Source organism: Lygodium microphyllum, chromosome 7, assembly GCF_053477565.2.
Source record: "Lygodium microphyllum isolate KBCC chromosome 7, Lygodium_microphyllum_v1.1.10, whole genome shotgun sequence".
Taxonomy (NCBI): Eukaryota; Viridiplantae; Streptophyta; class Polypodiopsida; order Schizaeales; family Lygodiaceae; genus Lygodium; species Lygodium microphyllum.
This window is the reverse complement of record NC_141141.1, coordinates 159,251,580-159,274,768: the sequence shown is the minus strand read 5'-3', so window position 1 is coordinate 159,274,768 and position 23,189 is coordinate 159,251,580. Positions and strand designations below refer to the sequence as shown.

At 45.2% G+C, this 23,189-nt stretch overlaps 2 protein-coding genes across 3 annotated transcripts in view; both read left to right on the top strand.

Moving 5' to 3' along the window:
• LOC148034144 (uncharacterized) overlaps positions 1-23,189 on the top strand; it is a 276,312-nt gene that overhangs the window by 130,778 nt on the left and 122,345 nt on the right. For both annotated transcript variants that reach the window (XR_015691439.1, XM_087682184.1), the window contains exons 6-7: positions 4,786-5,004; positions 5,097-5,223. Coding sequence is in view for 1 of the 2 variants with exons in the window: in XM_087682184.1 (XP_087538310.1) it covers positions 4,786-5,004; positions 5,097-5,223 (346 nt within the window). In the remaining variant the exon portion in view is untranslated. The remainder of the gene's footprint in view (positions 1-4,785; positions 5,005-5,096; positions 5,224-23,189) is intronic.
• On the top strand, positions 8,699-9,158 carry LOC148034145 (large ribosomal subunit protein eL22y-like). The gene has a single exon (XM_087682185.1). The coding sequence runs from the start codon at positions 8,839-8,841 to the stop codon at positions 9,121-9,123; it is 285 nt and encodes a 94-aa protein (XP_087538311.1). The 5' UTR covers positions 8,699-8,838; the 3' UTR covers positions 9,124-9,158.

The window sequence follows — 23,189 nt, the reverse complement described above, 5'->3', positions numbered from 1 at the left end:
AGACAATGCTTTGGACCCCTGCACTATTGAACCTGAGTGAGCCTGATCTAAAGTCGGCTCGAGTTAAAAAGCATCAGTCAAGATACAATTGCCACAACTAAGAGTGGTTTGCCAAGCCATTCTCTTCCAACCTTTTAGCATCCTTTGGTGAATCATTATGAAACTTCACCATGTATCTCTTGGAAACTTTACGTTGACCTCTCTCTCTTACGTGCCAAAAATCTGTCTTGCTACCAATCTCTCTTCTAGCTCCTCAACCTTTGGCTAAATTTTAGTTGATAAATTCTTTGGTACATCACGATGACAAGGCCTCAATAACCTCACTTGAAAGGCATTATGTATCCGCTAGTGTGGAGGCATGTTCAATGTTTAAGCAATATCATAGATCTTCTCCAAGATTTGAAAGAGTCCATAGTAATGCATATTCAGTTTCAGATACAATCTCTTTCTACTCCATCTTTTTCAGCCTTGCCTTTTTAAAAGGCAGCAATACATAATCGCCCTCGGCAAAGTGCAAAGCACATCTATGGTGATCAACTGCCCTGTTTTGCTTCTCCTGTGATCTTAAGTGCATACTTGAGCTGCTCATAGATTGCATCCATGTTTTCCACATAACGATCAGCTTCAAAGAGCTTATCCTTAGCGTGCAAGATTGGCGGCGCTTTGTTGCCACCATTAACAACCTTAAATGAAGCCTTACGAGTGGAAGTATGCACCGTATTGTTGTATGCAAACTCTACCAAAGGCAAGTATGGTCACCACTGTGACTTATGCTTTGACACATAACACATCTAAAGATCCAACCCTATAGAGTTTGCCTTTTCAGATTGATCATTTGTATTTATTTGTATGGAAGGAGGAAGAAAATATTAGTTTAAGATCCATATTCTCAAACTTCTTCTTCCAAAACGAAGTGGTCAACCATGAGCCTTGATCACTAATAATTGACTCTAGCATGCCATGATACTTAAAGATGTGCTACAAACAGTATCATGTCATATGGTTAGTCTTTATCTTCTTTCTCACCAGAATGAAATGGGCCTACTTATTAAATCTGCAAATAATAGTTAAAATCCGATCATCTCCATAGGAGTCCTAGGATGATGAAAGATAAAATCCATTGTAATGCTCTACCAAGGCGACCATGACCTTGAGTCATTGCCTTTGACCTCAATTGCTTTGTAACACACAGTGACCCATGCATCATTAGAAAGAGATCCCTAAGTACACAGTGCCCATGCATTTGGCCACTACAAAGCTTATCATAAACATTAGCAAAGTCTAAACCAACAGTATGCTAATCTTTCATGGCATCCAACTCATTGTGATAAACAAGAATGATTGTTGAACCTGAGGCTTACAAGACAATACATCAGCCACTACATTCATTTTACTATCTATGTGCGAGTGAAATATAGAGAGGAAATTAGCCCATCTCATATGCTTTTTAGACAACTTAGTTTGAGTTAGAAAATAGTACAATGTCTGATGATCTAATTGCATTGTGAAGTTAGCTTCTAAAAGATAGTGTTGCTATGTGGAAAGTGCATGGATTACAACCAATTGTTCCTTCTCATAGACTTGCACATTCTTCTATCCACCATGGCGAACACGGTTCTCATAAACTACTACATGGCTATCTTGCATTAAGAATGCCCCAACACTCCTTCCATATGCATCACACTGAACAGTAAATGGCCTCCTTAGATCAGATAGTAGAAGCAAAGGATTTGATGTCAGATTTTTCTTAAATTTGTCAAAAGTGGAATTTTCCACAGCTGTCCACTTAAATGGCATACCCTTATTTTGCAAAGCATGGAGTGAAGATGCTATTTTAGTAAAGTGATGAAGATACTTTCTATAATAGGAACATAAGCCCAAAAATCTGTGAATGTCATACACATTTTTCAAATCTGGCTATGAATGCATTACTTCAACCTTTTACAGGATCCATATGTACATCATTACTTAATACGATATGCCTTAGAAAGTAGATTTCATGCAAAAAGGACTCACTTTTCTTGTCATTGATCACCAAATAATGCTTACATAACTCATTGAACACAATGTCCAAGTGCCTTCTATTCTTCTCTTCATTCTTTAAATGCACAATCATGTCATAAAAGGGTATCCCCACATTTTGAAATCTTGTTCATTATACAATCAAACGTGGTTGGAGCATTCATAAGTCCAAATGGCATGATAAGAAACTCATACAACCCAAAGGACATCCCCAAAGTTTTCTTGAGTACATCCTTTGGTCTAATGCATATATGATGATATCCACTATTCAAATCAATATGAATGATCCATGCAATCTATCCATGTTATCATTGACACATGGAATTGGAAATCAATTCTTGATTGTAATCTTACTCAAGCCATGAACCATTCTTCTTTTGCATGAAAAGCATAGGCGAGCAAATAGGGGGATATATCTAAAGAGTATGTGTCTTGTCCTTATGCTTAGTACTAATAACTTTGTCATGGGAGTCAATCACCACATGCACATGATGGCACCAAGGCATGCCAAGAATTACATCACAGACTTCTAATGGTGCAATGAAGAACTCATCACTGTCTACATAACTTTGAATGTGTAGATTCAACTTTCCAATCAAAGATTTGATAGGTTGCGCATGATCCTTGTGTTGAGCCACAATTACATTAGCTTTTTTAAAACATCCCCAAATCATGCTTAATTAATTAAGATTATAAAACTCTATTAAAAGAAATGTGATCCTAAAGAGTGTTTGTGTCCCACATGCAAACCCTAATTTAAGAGGCCCCAAACTTTCTGTAAATAGATAGGCTATCCTCCATTCATCCAAATCTCGTTTTTGTAGTTTACGAGTGTTGTATCTTTGTTGTTCACACTCCATTTGTGGAGGATATCTCAGTTAGAGCTATTCTTCATCATCTTCCATTATCAGAAACCTATTGTCTAGCCTTTCACTATTGATTTGGACTATTTCCAGCCATCGCTACCTTGCTGGCCATCCTTGTCTACGAGAACATGGAATTTTATTACTTTGCTTAGCCTTTGAGTTAAAAGTTAATCAAGTGTGCTAATGTGACTTGCAAATGTGAGGTGTAAGTTAATTATTTCATTGTGTGTGACCCAAGACCCCAAGATATCAGTTGGTGCCAAAGGCAAAAGTTGCAATAACTTATATTTGAAAGGTACTAGGTGGTACACCCGATGTCAGATTTGGGCTAGACCAATTTATTAGTCACTAATATCAGTGTTGACATTGGAGATTAGGCATTAATTAATTAATTAATGCAAGTCTAAGGGACAATAATTGCTCAGGGATACTTGGAAGATAAATTGGCCCAACCAATTTAATTATTGGTTGGTGAAATAATTTTTTTGAGCGCTAAAGTAATTATTGAATTAATTTTCAGAATTAATATTCTAAAGATTAATTTAATAAGCTGAATAATGTTAGAAAATGGGATTAGAAGGATACCGCTCAGCAAAACTTACCCATGCAAGTGGAAAAAATATCTTTAGGGGTTGGTGGAAGTCTATTCTAGCCATTGTGAGAGAGAAGAAGGCTCTTGGAGAGCTAGGAGAGACTACTGATGTGATTTGCAAGCACGAAGGATCAATTCTACAGCATGTGATAGCAGTTTGGAGCCCTCCAAGGGCAAGTGACAATAGTCCAATGTCCTTTTGGTGTAGATGATAGCATATAGGAGGGGCAATAGTCTTTTTGGTGGTCCTAAGCTATCGGTGACAGCTTCCATGGTTGTTTGAGCTGGGCAGTAATAGCTTCGAGTGTTTGTTGTGATGAAACTTTGAAATCTCTCTCTCTCTCTCTCTATAGCATTCTCTCTCATCCCCCAACCATCTCTCAAGTCATCTCAGCATTTTCTAGCGGCTTGATCCATTAGAGGAAGAGATTTAAGTCAATCTCTGTTGTAAAACCTAATTTATAGTAGAAATTAGGGTTTGACAACCACCTTGGGATGCATGCTTAGAATTAAGGGCCTAGGACTCAAATTCCAAAAGCTAAAATTGAGGAATTTCAAGGAGATTCAATAGGCAAGCTAGCCAATATCAGATCTGGGTTAAATTTGTCTTTCAAGGAGCAGTGTGAAGGCCGATTCTCAAGCATACCAAGAGGTAAATTGGTTTGGAGGTTTGCTGGTCAGTTTTGATAGCAAGAGGCGCTTGAATTAGCGAAGGAGATCAGAGGATTTGAGTTGTACTCCATCCATTTGTAGTATAAGATAAAGAAATTTTGCAAGGGGCGCTAGTTTTGAGGCCATTAGGTTGTCCATTGTCCATGATTAAAGTGGTGATATTTGCATTTGGAGTTCATGTGAATTTTAGGCTTGCTGTAATTAGTGTTCAATCATGTTAGTACCACCCTATCCTAGGAGGAAGGCTGGTTTCAATCCTAATGGTTGCAGTCTATACCCTAGAGCCTGCGTTTTTATTGTTGCTGCTTCCGCCCAGTATGGTTGGTATCATTTGGAGCTGCATTTTGCAGTTTTAGATCTCCACCAGGCTGCCTGTACCATACGGTATCGTACCTTTCGTACCTGACAACTCTGCTATAAGGAAATTCTAGAAAAAGTAGAAGTCATCAAGCTATCTGTCCTGTGCACAAAGATTATTCACTAGATACAAAAAGCGCTTGACGGTCTACAAAGAAAGTGAATGGCGTTGCTAGTAAATAATTAAGTTAATTTCAAGTTTTATTTGGTTCACCCTTAGTTTTAAACCTTTATGCTTTCAGTACTTTGTTTGATTCACCTCTCTTGATTTTCCAGGTATGCAGTGATTGATCTTTCTGCAGGTCCTTGTGTTTATGGAAAGGTTGAGACGGAGGAAGGAAGTGTGAGCTACAGAACAATCCCCAGATTAAGGAATTTGTTGTTTCCTAGAGGACGTGACCCTGTCAATATGGTGCAAACTCAAGAAGTTTTCGCAGCGCAACTTGCTAGTTTGGTTGCTGTAACAATCGAGCATGTCATTGCACCAGATGTAAGGTATGTCGAGAACAGTTAATAGGTAACTTCAATATTCTCAAATATAAGAAAAATCACTCATGCCTTTGAAATGAATATCCATTCATGTGTAGGTTTGAAACATTCGATCCCACCTCACGGCTGCTTGTTGCAATTATAGTTCTTAAAAATCACAACAACTACAATCTCTTTCAGAGTGGCCAGCCCTACGCAATTGATGTTCAAGCTATCACAAAAGAGGTACTTCTCCCATTTGACATTGTGATGTGTAAGATGTGCTGCATTAGAGCTTGCTGAGGTCTTGTGTTTGAACTATGAGGCGACCTGATATTGAAACATTGCATGGAGCGCACAAATTGTGGAATGGTTTGAATGATTTTCAATGTAACAAATGGCATGCAATATACACCTTCCCTTGTCATGCCATAATGATGCGTATGAAGTGGTAAACTATAACATAGATTCCCTAGAAGTTAAACTCTCTATAAAGTGTACACAGGATCTTAGAATTTTGCATCACATCTGAGAAAAAGGTGGTGAGCAACTTTATCCTTCAAATGCCTGAAGCTTATTAAGCTCAAAATGATGGATTCTGTAGGATCATACTTTTAGGTTGATGCATATAGCAGCATGTGCATCTATGGACAGCATTTTCGAACCAAGAAGCTTGATGATCCTATGCTACCCAAGATTCTTGCATTATAAGACTGTAATTATTGGCCTCTCTAGAATGGGCCAACTTTGAACCCCTGAAGCAAGCCTTTTCAAAAACTTTTTTTTGGAGCCGTATAGGACTAATTTATATGAAGTCTTTTCATTAAACGCCTTTGCCCTGGCCTCTTTGGAACTAATTTTATAAAAGGAATCAGGGCAACCGCTCCCAGTCTTTTTCACTGTCTCCTTTGTGTGCTGGGAGGATCAGGCTTTGATTTAACAAGTATTCTAAATTGCAGAAATCTATGCATTGCTATAGCAGCATGATGAGCATAGCAGAGTTTCCTCTTACAGAACTTGCATCATTGAGGAGGCTCTTGGTCTTCGACCAGCTTCATGCATGCTTGGTTCAGTCATCGCTGTACCAAAGTTGTATCTAAGATGCATGGTTGAAATGAAGCAGGTGATGTTATTGTTTGTGCTATAGGCTGTTTTCCTCGTTAGTTCAATTGCCTTTTAAAGATCTTGCCATTGTTATCTATAAAAATATATGTTTTTTATGCTTGTAGAAGAAACCAAGATCTGGCTTGAGTGACGAAAAAAAAGGAACAATATATTCTAGTGACAATGAAGTAGTGGCAGCTTTGCATGATGAATGATGGTGGCAATAGATGACACTTCCCAAGTCTGTACAGGCCCTCCAAAAACTATTGAATCTTCATCTTCAATTTCTGCAAATGTTGAAAACTGCACTGCACTTTACTAGATAGGAATTATAGAAATGCTGGGCTATGAATGCCATAATATCATGCTGAACCAGCTGAACTGATTGAATGGATGGCTGTTGGACTGTTCAGATTGTTGTAAACATGTATTAAGACCACCTCTTGTGTTTGCATCATCAGTCTTTGTCATCCTTTCTTGGTTTCCTTAGCAAGCATTCACATCCACCTGTGATGGATAGTGCTAAGACCATCATTCCGGAGTTGGTGATTCAGATGTTTTTTGGGAGTGCTAGAGATTGAGTGGAGGTCTCTTCTGAACATGGCAGCAGGTATACTCTGGAGATTGAGCATCCTGGTGTGCAAGATTGCATATGGTCTGGTTGTACAATGTGGATACACTCTTGTGCTGGCATCATAATAACTACTAGGTGTATGAACGGGATGTTTATCCCTGCCTTTGGATTCTCGTCTCTTTTAAACCTTGAATTTTAACTAGTAAGTGTATGAACAGGATGTTTATCCCTGCCTTTGGATTCTCGTCTCTTTTGAACCTTGAATTTTACTTTCTTCTATCCTTGTCACAGGGACAATGTCACTTTGGGCCATAAATCAATGATTTGTAGGAGTGTTGTTACGAGCAAGTACATTGGTCTCAAACTATTGACATATGTCCAAACCCCAAGTGGCCTAGTACATACTATCCGTAGATAATGCAGAGTGTTGGCTGAGGTTTTTTAAATTCGGAACGACATTTTACCACTGTGTTCAAGGTTGTCATCAGGTATAGGGCAAACAAGGACCTCAAGCTTTGAAGCTTCCACGTCTTAGTTTACATATGGGTTCATTGTAATGGTTATGTGTAGGTTTACTGTAATGAAGAGGCTTCAAATGGTTACGTATAGCTTCATTGTAATGGAGAGGCTACTAATAATTATGTAGGTTCACTGTAATAGAGAGGCTTTTATGGGTTTTTCATGGTTTGTTTACTCATTGTAACTGAGAGGATTTTAGATCTGTTGGCTGTTTCACACATTTTCAACTTTTTTGGATATTGAATAGCAAACCATAAACAAAATTTCTGAGTTAGGGTACACAGATTACATGTTTGAGTTTGTATTGGCAAAAACATCTGGTTGTTTAGGATCTTGCCCTGTGTTGAGGTATTTCAGTTTTTGCTTGGGTCAGGCTCTGGGCTTTTTGGATCATGTGTTTATTGAAAGAAGCTAAATTCAATGAGACTGTGCTAGGTCTTAAAGTGGCTAGGGAAATGAAGTATGAAGAGTTGTTTACCATCCTCTTTGACGACGAAGCGAAGCATCAAGAACACAGACATGGTCCTTGGAGCCTTTTACATCAAGAGCCAATCACCAAAGTGTACATATTTCAAATGTACTGGTTGCATGAGTGACAACTGCTACAGAAAGAAGGGCAAGCAGCACGAAAAACAACATGCATGTTATGTGGCCGCTCACTCCATCCCGGATAATGAGATTGACCTAGATGAGCTGCCCACTACATCCAACAAGACTTTTGACTGCAGATCTCATCCCCTCAATGAGTGCTTGTGAGGGGAACTAGAGCACTTGGCTCTGTTTTCATTAGATGAGGGGTAGGATCTCCGTCACTCATCTAGAGAGATTTCTCCCTGTGGTCACCTATGAACTTAGCTATTAGCTCCCTGGAGTACATGTCTCTCCTCTTTCTAGGGATATGTGGCTACTACTGCAGTTTGGAGCCAACCAGTGATCTAAATGAGAGTTCTATTGTGATGAGGAAAGTGATTATTGAGAGCTTTGAGGATGCAGCAGAGGTGGATGATGTGCAGTAGCAGTTAATGTTCTACATGGTTTGGTTTATTAAGCTATAGTCAGGGTTGTCATGTGCGAAAGGTACGATACGGTACAGTACGATAAAATACGGTATTAATTGGTACCTTATGATTTTATAAGGTACGGTACGATATTAGTATGAAAAAAAGAAAAAAACAAAAACTTGGTTATTTTGGGTTATAGATAATAGAACACATGTTTAGAGCTAAAATAGCAATGTCACTTGAGTTAATAGGATGAATACATGAGAATAACAAGGAAAAACCTCATGCACAACATGCGCATTGTGCTACTAGAAGATAGATGGGAGTGTATATGTAATACATCAAAGAACAAAGCAAAGTTTAGGGTGGATGGACAAACATGCTCTTCATTCTTTTGTGTGTCTGTGAGACGCGCGCGAGAGAGAGAGAGAGAGAGAGAGAGAGAGAGAGAGAGAGAGAGAGAGAGAGAGAGAGAGAGAGAGAGAAAGAGAGAGGCAAGTTAGGGCTGCTTGTTCATGTAAAGTGTGTGAGAGAGAGGAGAAAGACAGGCAGGCCATTGTGCGGCCGGCTGCAGCAGCAGCGGCGAAGAAGGCTGTAGGGCCACAAGGGAAGAAGAAGTCGACCTTCACCATCGACTGTGGGAAGCCACTGGAGGACAAGATCATGGACATTGCCTCCCTTGAGAAGTTCCTGCAGGATCGCATCAAGGTTGGCGGCAAGGCCGGCGTCCTCGGAGAGGCCGTCGCCATCTCCCGGGAGAAGAACAGGATCAGTGTCACTTCGGAGAGTGCCTTATCCAAAAGGTACTTGAAATATCTGACCAAGAAATACCTGAAGAAGCACAATGTCAGAGACTGGCTTCGAGTCATTGCTTCTAACAAAGACCGGAACGTATATGAGCTGAGATATTTCAATATTGCTGACAATGAGGCTGAGGAGGAAGAGTAAGCTTATAGTTTTGTATTGTGGGTGACAAATTTTAATTAATACAGCCCAATTTTGCACACCAAAAAAAGAGAGAGAACACCTTTTATGAAAAAGAGAGAGAGAGAGAGAGAGAGAGAGAATGCGTGACCGTGGCGATGGCAACCCTGCGTGACCCTCCCTACACGGCGACTTGATCCCAGCCTCGCGCCCCTGCCTTCTCGCGCAGCATCACGTCCACAGGCCTGCACAGCTCTGCGCGGCCTCTGTGCGCAGGACTCAGGCAGAACAAGTGACAGAGAGAGAGAGCGAGAGAGAGAGAGGGAATCGAGGTCGCTGTCGCCTGCGCTGGCCCCTGGCGCCTGCCATTGTGACTTGCACACTGCCTACCTGGCCTGCCAACGTGATTTGCATACTGCCTACCTGTAATCGTGCTGTGCTGCAGCGTGGAAGCCCTGACCAGAGTCTCGCAGAATCGCCAGGATCAAAGGGTGTGCTTGTAGAATACGTCCCTGCACAATCCGGGTAACGACAATAAACAGGGACAGACAGATAGACATTTTAAAAGGACTGATCTGTGCATAGGAGGCAGGAGATTACTGACGAGCAGAGACTGTAGACAGTACATTCTGCTGTTGCATGTGCAATTTGCCCCTACGCACAGACAAAGAAAGCAGACCCGCCTCTGTACACAGAGAGAGAGAGAGAGAGAGAGAGAGAGAGAGAGAGAGAGAGAGTGTGTGTGTGTGCTGCGCGTCTGCTTCCACGTCGTCGCCTGCAGCTGCTGTCTGGCTGTCGTCTGCAGGGCCGTCGTCCGTCGCCCGTCGCCCGCAGGCCCGTTGCCTGTCGCCCGCCCCTGAAGCTCCGTCGGCCTCGGCTGCCCCTGGCGCCCTGTTGCGTATCTCCCACGCCACGTCGGGCGCGACTGAGTCCCCCGCCCCGCTGCTGGTCGGCCCATTGTCAGCGGCCCCCGCCCTGCTATCGCCCGCCTGAGCGGCGGGCTCTGCACCAGCGTTTCGCTCGTTTGCCCTCTGTGTTTAGGGTTTCTGCTGGCGAGGCCCCTGCCCTGCGCCCTCGACTATCCCGCGCTGCCGTCGTCTGCCAGACCTGTGTTCCACCCTCAGGCCCTTGCACTGTTAGGGTTGCGCTGTGCCACACGCGTTCATGGGACAGGCCACGACTCAGGCTGACAGGTAAAGCTCCGGTTTCATTGGCTGTGTTTGTGGAATCCGTCCTTGGACAGCGCCGCTGTACAGGAAAGAACGAGAGCGAGAGCGAGAGAGAGAGCGCGAACGAGAAGACAGCAGTATGGCTGGCCTGGATATGGATTTTCTCGACCAGACGGTGGCAGCCCTTGGCCCTGATTCCGATGCAGAGGAGACAGAGGATATGGTGCCATGCACGGACGAGCTGCCTCCGGGTTCTGAATTGCCGGGTTCGGAACTGCCGCCTGCTGGCAAACGCTCCAAGCATACTTCTGATGAGCCAATGGGTCCTCAGGAACGTTCCTATGCGCAAGTGGCCTCTGATCCTGTGGATTCACAGGAGATTGACTGGGAGCATTTGCTAGACTTCGCCAATACTCTGCTTGGCGATTATGTCCAGCATAATACTGAATCTTTTTCTGAAGCGGGAACGGATGATGTGCTGGAAGCTACGGTGGACCCTAAATCAGTCTTGAGATCCTTCTCGGTTTTTTATGATCGTGCAGTTATCCTTTTCTTCACTGGCAGGATCCCAGTGCTGTCGCATATTCGCCAGTGGATGCACCATCTATTGCAAGGGGAGTGTGTTGAGGAGATCTTCCTTGGACCTCGCGGCTTTTATGAGGTGCTTTTGAAATCGGAAATGCATCGAGCTGAGCTACTGTCCAAGTTGCCACTATTCTTTGATCGCCGCCTGGTCCATGTTGTACCAGGGCGCCCCATGGCCGACTTCCAGCGTCTGCTTCAACGAGAATGCCCGGTGTGGGTGGAAGTGGAAAATTGTCCGGCAGTCTATTGGTTAATGTTGAAAGATGCGATGGCAGTTGTGGGCACGGTGCTGGTTCCCCCAAGCCTCAGGGCAATGAACCGGAACCGTTTATGCATGTTATGGGACACGGCCAGGAAAAGGCCCGCCTGGCTTCGCCTCAGTTGTTTAGGTATGCATCCTCTGCATTTTCGCTTGAAATGGGGCAACTTTGCGGGGCACTGCTTTTCATGTGGGAAATTGGGGCATTTCATGGCTGAATGCCCTGAAAGGCATCCGTCTTTGGAGGATGCGCAGGTTGTGCTGCCCAAGGACGACATGGTGCTTGATGCTCTGCCCCAGGAAGTCATGGATAAAGGCAAACAACCGGTCCTGGGTTTGGATTCCCGTCGCATGGACTGGATTGAGGCACGTCCCAAAAAAGGTAAAAAGTTGGATGCAGGCCTGGCAGATCCTGGGCCTCCTGTTTCCCAGGATTCCGTGCGCACGTATACGCGCAGAAAAGAAATGGTCACTTCACAGCAGGCTCCGCGCACTACGGCCCCGTCTGCCCCCCGTAATCAGGCTCCAAGGAAAGTCTATACTGATGGTCCCAAAGGCCCTCCTGCTCAGCTGGCGTTTGATACCAAAGGTAATGTGATTACTTCCTGGGATCGGCGTTATCCCCGCCCCACTCCCAAGGCAGTGGATTTACCCTCTACCTCTAAAGCAGGTCGCCAGAATTCCTTTGCAGTATTGGCTGATTTTCTGGATGAAGGCGTCCTGGATGCTCTCGCGGAAAAGGTGAAATCGAGGCAACAGGTGCCTCATTCGTGACTTTCTTCTTTGAAGAGATATGAAGCTAGCCACATGGAATTTGCGAGGCATTTGCTCTCGCCATAAGCAACATGCCATGTGGACCGTCTTGCATGAAAATCAGTGGGATGTATTGTGTGCAGTTGAGCACAAAAGTCACGGTGAAGCAGGGAAAGTTGTGGATTGTCATGGATTCCGTCTGTTTTATGCAGGCACCCATGCTACGCACTATTCGGGCGTGCTGATGATTGTCCATGAGAAATATCAGCCTGTCCTTATTAAAAATGATGTGCAGGGCCGCTTTCTGGTTATCGAAGTCTTATTTGAAGGAGAGATTTTATGGTTATTGGGCCTCTGTGCGCCGAATGATCTCGCATCCCGACGGGATCTTTGGTCCACTTTGCAGGCCTCCATGTCATGTGGCCGAAGGGGGCTTTTGATGGGAGATTTCAATATGTGTATTCACTCTTCTCAGTCCACTTCAGCGCATTCGGTAATGGATGCGCCAGAAAGCCGGGTGTGGAATTCCTTTGCTTTGCATGTTCTTAAGCAGGATCTTTGGTCCTGGCTTCACCCTTCTTTTTCGGGGTTTACTTTTCATTCCGCACAATATGCAACTACTTGGTCGCGGCTGGATAGAATGTATATCATGCAGGGGGACGATTTTCTTCCCGAGATGCTGGAAATGAAGGTCTTACAGCAGTATGCGTTGTCGGATCATTTCCCCCTTCAGCTGGAGATGCGGGCACAATCTATTGCACCTTTTATGCAGTTCTTGGATAGGCTCCCGTTACGTTTCAACTCCTCTTATTTGAAGCATTCAATTTTTCAGGGCTATATGCAGCAATTGATCGAGAGGTTCTTATTGGACTTCGCCTCTGAGGGCTTGCCTTCATTTGCACGGTTGCTCTCTAATGTACGGCGTGTTGCTCGGCAGTATGGGATCCATCATGCATCGCTTTGTCGCCGTCGTCGATCTGCAGCAGAGGAGCTACTGGCTTTGGTCCGCTCCTTGCTCCTGGATTCCCCAGATGATGATTTTCTGCTGTCATTGGAGAGGCGTTTGGCCCATCTTCTTCAAGTATTTCAGTTGAAATCTTATCAGCAGGCCAAGCTGCATAACTTGACTGACACATTGCAAGATAGTGCCGGCCAGTCTCATAAGTTCTTTCGCGCCTTGCATGCGTCTCCGGCTCGCGACAATATGACCAGACTCCAGGATTCGGAGGGTCGCATGGTCACTAATCCGCATACCATTGTCAATATGTGCAGAAATTATTTTATGGAACTCCTTGGTTCTTCTCCCTTGCCTTCTAGCCAGGTTACGCATGCCCGCTCGGTCTTCTATCATCTGGTCCGCCAGCAGGTTCCATTGGATATGCAAGCCACTTTGGAGGCGGATATTTGCGAGGAGGAGGTCATGGATGTTTTGTTGCACCTGCCGACGGATAAAAGTCCTGGTGGCTGGGATGGTCTCACTAATGAATTCTTTCAGAGCTCAGCCACGCAGTTGGTGAAGCCATTGGTGGTCTTGTTTCAGCAGGTTTGGGAAACAGGGGTCATGCCCTCCTCATGGAAAGAAGGCCTTATCAAACTGATTCCAAAGGTCCCTTCACCGTCAAAGCTGCAACACTGGCGACCAATCTCTTTGATGGGCTCCATGTATAAAATCTACTCCAAAGTGCTGGCGAATCGGCTTCACAAGCACCTTCCCGCTATTGTGCATCCTCTCCAATATGGTTTCATTAAGGGCCGCAACATTCTGCATAATATCTTAAATGTGCAAATGGCTATTGACTATGCGCGACTCCGGTCAGGAAGTGGTATTGATTCAATTGGAGTTGGAAAAGGCGTTTGATTATGTGGACTGGTCTTTCATTGCAGATCTCATGTCTGCTATGGGCTTTGGTACCCGAATGTCCCGATTGATCTACACCATTAGTGTTGCGGCTTCATCCAGAGTTATGCTCAATGGTGGGGTTACAGAGCCCTTTGTCCTTGCACGATAAGTCAGACAGGGTTGTCCTTTGAGTCCGCTCTTCTTTGCCCTGGCGACTCACCCGGTCCTTTCTATGTTATCCTCCATGGCAGATTCGGCGCAGCTGGCAGGGCTGTCTCTTCCTTTGGGCCAACACTTCATTAGCCAATCTTTGGCTGATGACACCTTTATAATCTTGCAGGCGGACAGGGACAACATTCGCAAGGCATTAGATGTTTGGACGCTTTTTGGTCAAGCCTCTGGGCTTCGCATCAATGCCTTTAAGTCCGCCATTCTCAGTTGCACGGAGCCTGACTTACAGTCATTAGGCTGGCAAGGCCAGGTGGTTTCCCATGGCTCTATTGTCAGGCATCTTGGATACCCAGTGGGGGTGGATGTACGGCCAAAGGACCTGCTGGACTGGATTTCACAAAAACTGGCGGCAAAGTTTATGTATTGGAAGTCGCAAGCGTGGCCCTTCCATGTCCGCCTCAAAGTGGCTCAGTCAATTATGCTCCCAATGCTATCGTATTTCGTGCCATTGTTGCCATGGACGCCTACTACTTTGAAGGCTCTCACTCATCCCATCCGTTTCATGCTATGGAAGAAGGATTCTTTGCAGGCAGGCATTTCTTGGATTTCATGGTCACATACATGTACCCCTAAGCGCATGGGTGGTGGAGCTCTTTTGGATGTAGAAAATCATATGCTAGCTCTCCGTTGGTCCCTTTTTCGGGCCATGTGTGTGGATCATCACCCGTGGACCATCATAGCCCGTTATTTTCTTGAGGACAGCGGGCTCCGCCATGGTAACACCCGGCTTCGGGCCTCCTGGTGGCATGTCCTTAATGCTGACTCCCGTTTTTCCAGCTCGTCTTCCGCTTTGTTACTGCACTTGGTCGACTCTTGGAAAGTGGTGCTCAAAAAGGCCTGTTGGCACCCGGTAGGGGACCGCTTGCAGACTAACTCCTTTCAGCTGGAATTGTTGGCAGTATCGAGACTACTTTCATGGGAAGATAAACATCAGCTCAGACTGCGATTTAACCGCATGGCCCGTTTAGGTGTGACATCGGTTGCGGATGCTACCCTTGCCACGCGCAATGTCCTCGTATCCTTTCGGACTGCTAGGCGACTTTTCAAGATCCCGCGCGGATACCGTGATTTATGGGGAAAGCTTTCGGCGGAGCTTCAGGGTAGGCAACCCTTTCCTGCCCTGGCTGTGGATCGCCCTTGGTAGGACTGGGACCTTGCAGGCCGGTTGAGTCTGGAAAAGGCCTCTACTAATCAGGTGTATCATCTTTTTATTCAGGATCGCCAATGGCTGGCTTACAAAGCTAATACTGTTTGGGGACTGCGGAAATCGCTGACATGGTGGCAAACAACACTGATGGAGGGCTGGCTGAATAAGGCACCTTTCAAATGCAAGGTCTTTCTTTGGCGGGTAATGATTGGTGGTCTTCCTCTTGCCTCGGCCCTTGCCAAGCGTCGCATCTCAAATGGCAATTGCTTCTTCTGTACCACAATGGCGGAATCGGTCGACATCGTTTTCTTTCTTGCCCGCTCGCCAAGAATATCTGGTCACTCTTGTCGCACATTTGGCGCACTGTGGTGGGGTCCTCGCTAACTCCTTTCGACTGGGTTTTTGTGCGCCCGAAGTATCCCACACCGCCACAGTTGCATATGAAGATATTATTTCACTTTTTCAGATACTGGGGATGCTGGCATATTTGGACCACGCGCAATGCTTTTCTCTTTGATTCGGCCTCTAATGTACCGCCCCATATTGCCAGGCTTAAAGGCCTCTTGCACTGGCAGTTAGATCTCATCCGACACGCCGACTTGCTCCCTCGGGAGGATTTGCTTCCTTGGCATATGGCAATTGCCTCTGGGTTGTTGCCATGATTCGTGTAACTTTTTAGTGCATTACTACTGGGATTTTCCCCACGTTGGCCTAGGGCTCTCGTGCCTCTTGTAATCAGAAAGAGAGAGAGAGAGCGAGAGAACTTCTTCACGTGATGGCTTAGTGTCATCAACTATCTTGTAATCAAGTAATCTTGTATTTTTCGTAATTAATACAATTACCTTTTACGAAAAAAAAAAAAGAGAGAGAGAGAGAGAGAGCTGTTAAAGTGGTGATACAACATGGCTGGTCTGGACATGGATTTTATTGACCGAACGGTGGCAGCCCTTGGTCCGGATTTTGAAACAGAGGAACTAGAGGATATGGTTCCTTGCATAGAGGAGATGTCACTTGGTCCTGACTTCCAGCCTGCGGGCAAACGCATCAAGCATACTTCGGAAGATACAATGGATCATCAGGATCATCGGGAACGTTCTTATGCTCAGGTTACTTTTGATTCTGTGGATTCTCAGGATGTTGATTGGGAGCATTTGTTGGAGTTTGCCAACACTCTGCTTGGTGATTATGTTCAACATAATCATGAAGCGTTTTCAGACTCTGAAACTGAAGATGTGCTGGAAGCCACTGTGGATCTTAAAAATGTTTTGCGCTCATTCTCAGTGTTTTATGAACGTGCTGTTATACTCTTCTTCACTGGTAGGATCCCAATGCTGTCCTATATTCGCCAGTGGCTGCAAAGTCTCCTACAAGGGGAGTGTGTTGAAGAGATTTTTGTTGGGCCCCAAGGCTTTTATGAGGTGTTGCTGAAATTTGAGAAGCATCGTACTGATCTGCTGACTAAACTGCCAGTGTCCTTTGATCGCCGTTTGGTCCATGTTGTGCCATGGCGCCCAATGGCAGATTTTCAGCGCTTGCTGCAATGCGAATGCGCGGTGTGGGTTGAAGAGGAAAACTGTTCGGCAGTCTATTGGCCACTGCTAAAGGATGCCATGGCCGTTGTGGGCACTGTTTTAGTTCCGCTGAGCCTAAGGGCCACGAATTGTAACCGTTTGTGTATGCTATGGGACACGGATCGGAAAAGGCCTGCTTGGTTACGTCTTAATTGTTCTAGCATGCATCCGAAGCAACCGACTTCAGATGCTCAGTGCCTCCCATGGAAGATATGATGCTTGATGCTCCGTCGCAGCATATTGCGACCGAGCCACCTAAAGTTTTGGATAAAGGCAAGCAACGTGTTTCGGGTTTGGATTCCCGTGACAATGTTTGGGTGGATGTTCGTGCCAACAATGGCAAAAGGTTTGATGCTCGCCTGGCGGCTACTGTGTCTAATTCTTCACAAGATTCCGTGCGTACTTATATGCGCAAGAAAGACATGTTGTCTTCACAGCATACTACTTATGCTATGGTTTCTTTTGCTCCTCACAATCAGCCCACTAGGAAAATATATACGGATGGTCCGAAGGGCCCACCTGTAAGTTGGCTTTTGATGCTAAAGGCAACGTGATTACCCCATGGGATTGTCGTTATCCTTGTTCCATCCGTAAGATAGTGGATACACCGTCTACTTCTAAATCTGGTCGCTCAAACTCTTTTGCCGTGTTAGCTGATTTTCTGGATGAGGGAGTCCTTGACATTTTAGTAGAAAAGGTTAAATCGAGGCAAGCTTTGTCTCGTTCCTGATTTTCTTTTTGAATACACATGAAGATAGCCACGTGGAATGTGCGAGGCATTTGTTCTCGCAATAAGCAACATGCCATGTGGAGTTTATTGCATGAGAATCAGTGGGATGTCTTGTGTGCTGTTGAGCACAAGAGTCACAGTGAAGCAGGAAAAGTTGTGGATTGTCATGGGTTTCGCTTGTTTTATGCAGGGACACATGCCATGCATTATTCTGGTGTGCTTATGATTGTACATGAGAAATATCAGCCTATTCTTATTAAAAATGATATACATGGTTGTTTTGTGGTGATTGAAGTTTGATTTGAAGGAGAGATCTTATGGTTACTTGGGCTCTATGCTCCAAATGATCCTTTATCCCGCCGGGATCTTTGGAATACTTTGCAGACCTCCTTGTTACTTGGCAGACGGGGTTTTTTGATGGGGGATTTTAATGTGTGTGTTGATTCTTCACAGTCCACATCAGAGCATTCGGTGATGGACGCTCCGGAAATCCGTGTGTGGAATGCGTTTGCTCGTGCCGTACTTAAGCAAGATCTTTGGTCATGGCTACATCCTTCTTCTACAGGGTTTACTTTTCATTCTGCGCAGTATACAGTTACAGGTTCGCGGTTGGACCGCATGAACATTATGTAGGATGATGCTTTTCTTCCTAAGATGCTAGAAATGAAAGTGTTGCAGCAATATGTCTTGTCGGACCATTTTCCCTCTACAGCTTGAGATGCTTGTACAACCCATTGCACCTTTTAAGCAATTTCTGGATAGACTCCCTTTGCGCTTCAACTCATCTTATTTGAAGCATTCAATCTTTCAGGGTTATATGCAGCATTTGATTGATAGATTTTTGTTGGACTTCTCTTTGGAGAGCAATGCTTCTTTTGATCGATTGCTCTCTAATGTATAGCGGGTTGTTCAGCAGTATGGGATACATCATGCCTCTCTTTGTCGGTGGCGTCGACAAGCAGCGAAGGATTTACTGGCTTCTGTTCGTTCTCTACTGGTGGAGACTTTAGATGATGTATTTCTGCTGCCATTGGCTATGCGTTTGGCTGATCTTATTAAAGTGTTTCAGTTGAAATCTTATCAGCAGGCCAAATTGCAGAATGTGACTGAGAACTTGCAAGATAGTGCTTGTCAGACTCATAAGTTCTTTCGAGCTCTCCATGCATCTTTTGCTCGAGAGAATATGACTAGACTCCAAGATGCAGAAGGTCAAATGGTCATTGATCCGCAGACTATTGTGAATATGTGTAGTAATTATTTTCTAGACCTTCTTGGTTCTACTCTACCATCTTCAGACCAAATTACTCATGCCCGCTCAGTTTTCTATGATTTGGTCCACAATCAGGTTTCATATGATATGCAAACTACTTTGGAGACAGATATTCGTGAGGTGGAGGTTATGGATGTTTTGTTACACTTGCCCAAGGATAGAAGTCCCGGCTGGGATGGTCTCACCAATGAATTCTTTGAGGTTTTTGCTACCCAACTGGTGAAACCATTGACGGCTATGCTTCTGCAGGTTTGGGGAACGGGGTTCATGCCTTTCTCATGGAAAGAAGGACTTATTAAACTGCTTCTAAAAGTTCCTTCGTCGTCAATGTTGAAACATTGGCGATGAATTTCTTTGATGTGTTCTATGTATAAATCTTTTTCTAAGTGATGGCGAATCGGCTCCATAAACATCTTCCTGCGATTGTGCATCCTCTTCAATATGGTTTCATTAAGGGCCGAAACATTCTGCATAATGGTTTGAAATGCACAACTGGCTATTGACTATGCAAGGCACTCTAATCAGGAGGTGGTATTGATTCAATTGGACCTGGAAAAGGCTTTTGATTATTTAGACTGGTCTTTCATTGCAGAACTTATGTCTATTATGGATTTGATACTCGGATGTCTCGTTTGATCTACACCATTAGTGTTGCAGCTTCTTCGCAAGTTATGCTGAATGGTGGTGTTACCGAGCCATTTGTCCTTGCACGCTCTGTGAGACAAGGGTGCCCTTTGAGTCTTCTCTTTTTTGCCCTTGCAACTCATCCGGTTCTTTCGATGTTATCTCATATGGTAGCTTCCACTAAGTTGGCTGGATTGTCTCTTCCTTTTGGACAGTACTTCATTAGTCAATCCTTGGCTGATGACAGCTTTATGATTTTGCGTGCAGACAAGGATAATGTTCGCAAAGCATTAGATGTTTGGACTCTCTTTGGTCAGGCTTCTGGTCTTCTTATCAATGCTTTGAAATGAGCCATTCTCAGTTGCATGGAGTCAGATTTGCAGTCATTGGACTGGTAGGGAATGGTTGTCCCCCGTGGTTCCATTTTCACGCATCTTGGGTACGCTTTGGGTGTTGATGTTCGGCCCATAGTGACAGGAAACGGCCGGAACGGCCTCTCAGCATGTGGAATCGCCGTCCCCAGCACGTATCCGTCATGAACTGCGTTTCCAATTGATGGAATGTTCCCTGTCTCATTTTAGACAGGGAACGCAGCAGGGAATGCGTTGCCTGCTGGGTTCCCTGTTTGAAATGGGACAGGGAATGCCACGTGGCACAACTTACCTGTGGCAGGCCGACCGTTTATCCTGTGTGGACAATCTGCAACTTTGACTTGCTCCCGCCTACGCCCGCTTGCGCCCAGTTCGCCTACTCCCGCGTGCGCCCAGTTTGCCTCCTCCCGCCTGCGTCCTGCTCCTAGCCGCCTTCTTCTTCTTGTTTCTTCTTGTTTCTTCTCTTCCTTCTTCTTCTTTCTTTTCTTTCTCCTCCCACCTCCAACCTCTTCCTTCTCTTCCTTCTTCTTTCTCTTCTTTCTCTTTCTTCTCTTCCTTCTCTTCTTTCTTCTACCTTCTCTTCGTTCTTCTTCCTTCTCTTCACTTCTCCCTTCTCTTCTTCCTTCTTCCTTGCACCTTCTTCCTTTTCTTTCTTATTCTCCTTTTCTCTTGAGTCTTCCTTCTAAGTTCTTTTCCAAGTTTCAAGTTATCCTCTTTTCTTCTTCTTCTCCCTTCTCTCTCGACTCTTGAGTGAGTTTTGACTCTTGAGCCTTCTCCCTTCTCTCGAGCCTTCAAATTTTCCTTCTCTCGACTCTTGATCCTTCAATTTTCAGCTTGAAATCATAAATGGCTTCATCTTCCCTCTTTGCTCGTTGGGTTGGTGGTCGAGGAAGAAGGTTTAATGATTGGTCATGGTAGGAAGAAGTAAATGCTGACCGCCCTTTGAGTGGTGGAGGATCTCGACCATGGACTTGCAAGCTTTGCCCATACAAGCGAACTAGTGGAGCGAACAAGGTAATCCATTGAGCCGAGCATTTGTATTTCAAATTTTTATTGATTTTAATTTTCCAAAGTTACTTAAATATTAGAATATGGAATACCAATTGCCACTTGTTCAATTTTAATATTTATGCATAATCAGGTCCGAGCTCATCTTCTACATGAGCTAAATTCAGAGGTGCAGTTTTGTCCAAATGTGACCTTGGAGAAGCAAAGGGAGCTTTGTGACCGTGTAGCAGGTCAACAAGCTTATCTTGCATCTAGACCACGACGTGTTGCAGTTGACCCTGCAACTTTTGTGACACCATCCCCATCAGATGTATCTAGAGCAGGGTCAGTATGAGGAAGTGCTACCTCTCGTTAAGAAAATCTGGTCACTTTTGTTAGCGGTTTGGCGAGCAATAGTTGGTTTTTTGCTAAGCCCTTTTGACTGGGTTTTTGTGCGGTCGAAATGCCCCACACTGGCATAGTTGCATATGAAGATCTTGTTTCACTTTCTTAGATACTGGGGCTGTTGGTACAATTGGACCATTCGGAATGCTTTTCTTTTTGATTCAGCCTCTAATGTTCAGGGACATATTTCTAGGCTTAAAGTTCTCTTGCATTGGCAGATAGATCTCATTCGGCACTCTGACTTACTCCCTCAGGAGGACTTACTTCCCTGGCATATGGCGATTTCCTCTGCGTCTTTGCCATGACTTTTGTAACCCTTTTGTTGTTTAGTACTTTATAAATATAACAACCATATATATATATATATATATGTATATATATATGTATATATATATATACATATATATATACATATATATATATCTATATATATATATATATATATATATATATATATATATATATATATATATATATATATAGAGAGAGAGAGAGAGAGAGAGAGAGAGAGAGAGAGAGAGAGAGAGAGAGAGAGAGAGAGAGAGAGAGAGAGAGAGAGAGAGATGTTGTATCTTTGTACTGTTGTTCATGCTGTATTTTTGAGATTATGTTTTGGTAAGTAATACAATTACCCTTTACGAGAGAGAGAGAGAGAGAGAGAGAGAGAGAGAGAGAGAGAGAGAGAGAGAGAGAGAGAGAGAGAGAGAGAGAGAGAGAGAGAGAGAGAGAGAGAGAGAGAGAGAGAGAGAGAGAGAGAGAGAGAGAGAGTTAGAGAGAGAGACGATGGGGAGCTGCCGTGCCATCGCCTAGACCCGCCGACATGGACGTCGTGATTCCCTGTTGACGTCGACTGGTCGCCTCGTAGCCGACGTCGACTGGTCGCCTCGTAGCCGACGTCAACAGACACAGACGTGTCATCTGACACGCGCCGCGTTTTCGACTCCTGCTGCCGGACGACGACCTCAGCCGCCGCGTTCTCGCCTCCTGCTGCCGGACGTCGACCTGCGGGCGCCTACCTGTGGCTGGTTCCACGTTGCTGCGGACGCCCGTACCTGTCCCGCCCGTCGCCCTCGCCGGACGCCCTCGCCTGCAGGTCCCGCCTGACGCCCTTGCCTGCACGTCCGGCCCGTCGCCCTCGCCTGCAGGTTCAGCCGCAGGTCCTGTCAGACGCCCTGTTTCCCAGATCCTGTGAAACCCTAAACCTGACCCTCGTCAGAGAGGCAGCGTCCGGAATCGCGTGCCCTCTGCTCTGTACACAGTAAGAGAGAGAGAGGGAGAGAGAGTCTCGGTCAGTCCTTCGGTGAGATCAGTTCGTCATACACGATGGCTGGTTTGGATCTGGATTTCCTAGACCAAACGGTGGCAGCACTTGGCCCGGACACTGATGCTGAGGAACCCGAGGATATGGTTCCGTGCACTGAAGAATTGCCCCCGGGTCCTGACATCCAGCCTGCGGGCAAACGTACCAAGCACACCCCGGAAGAGATAGGCGTTACTCCTGATCGTTCCTATGCGTAGGTTGCTTCGGATCCGGTGGACTCTCAGGAGGTGGACTGGGAGCATCTGTTGGAATTTGCCAACACTCTGCTTGGTGAATATGTTCAACACAACCAGGAAGCCTTCTCTGCCTCTGCTCCAGACGATGTTCTGGAAGCTACCGTCGAGCCAAAAACTGTCCTACGCTCCTTTTCGGTATTTTATGATCGCGCGGTGATACTCTTCTTCACCGGTCGCATTTCGCTGCTTTCCCGTATTCGCCAATGGCTGCAGAGTCTGCTACAAGCGGAATGTGTTGAAGAAATTTTTGTTGGATCCCGGGGCTTTTTCGAGGTCCTCTTGAAAACAGAGACACACCGTGCTGCTCTTCTGTCTAAACTGCCGTTGTTTTTCGATCGTCGGTTGGTTCATGTGGTTCCATGGCGCCCGATGGCAGATTTCCAGCGCCTCCTGCAACGTGAATGCCCTGTGTGGGTCGAAGTGGAAAATTGTCCGGCTGTTTATTGGCCGCTATTAAAGGATGCTATGGCCGCTGTGGGCACGGTTCTGGTCCCTCCCAGTCTCAGGGCTGCGAATCGCAACCGCTTGTGCATGTTATGGGATACTGCACGGAAACGGCCTGCATGGTTACGCCTCAATTGCTCTGGCATG

What these genes read in the sequence shown, in the direction of transcription:
- LOC148034145 (XM_087682185.1), top strand. Translation starts at nt 8,839, where the DNA reads ATGGACATTGCCTCCCTTGAGAAGTTCCTGCAGGATCGCATCAAGGTT.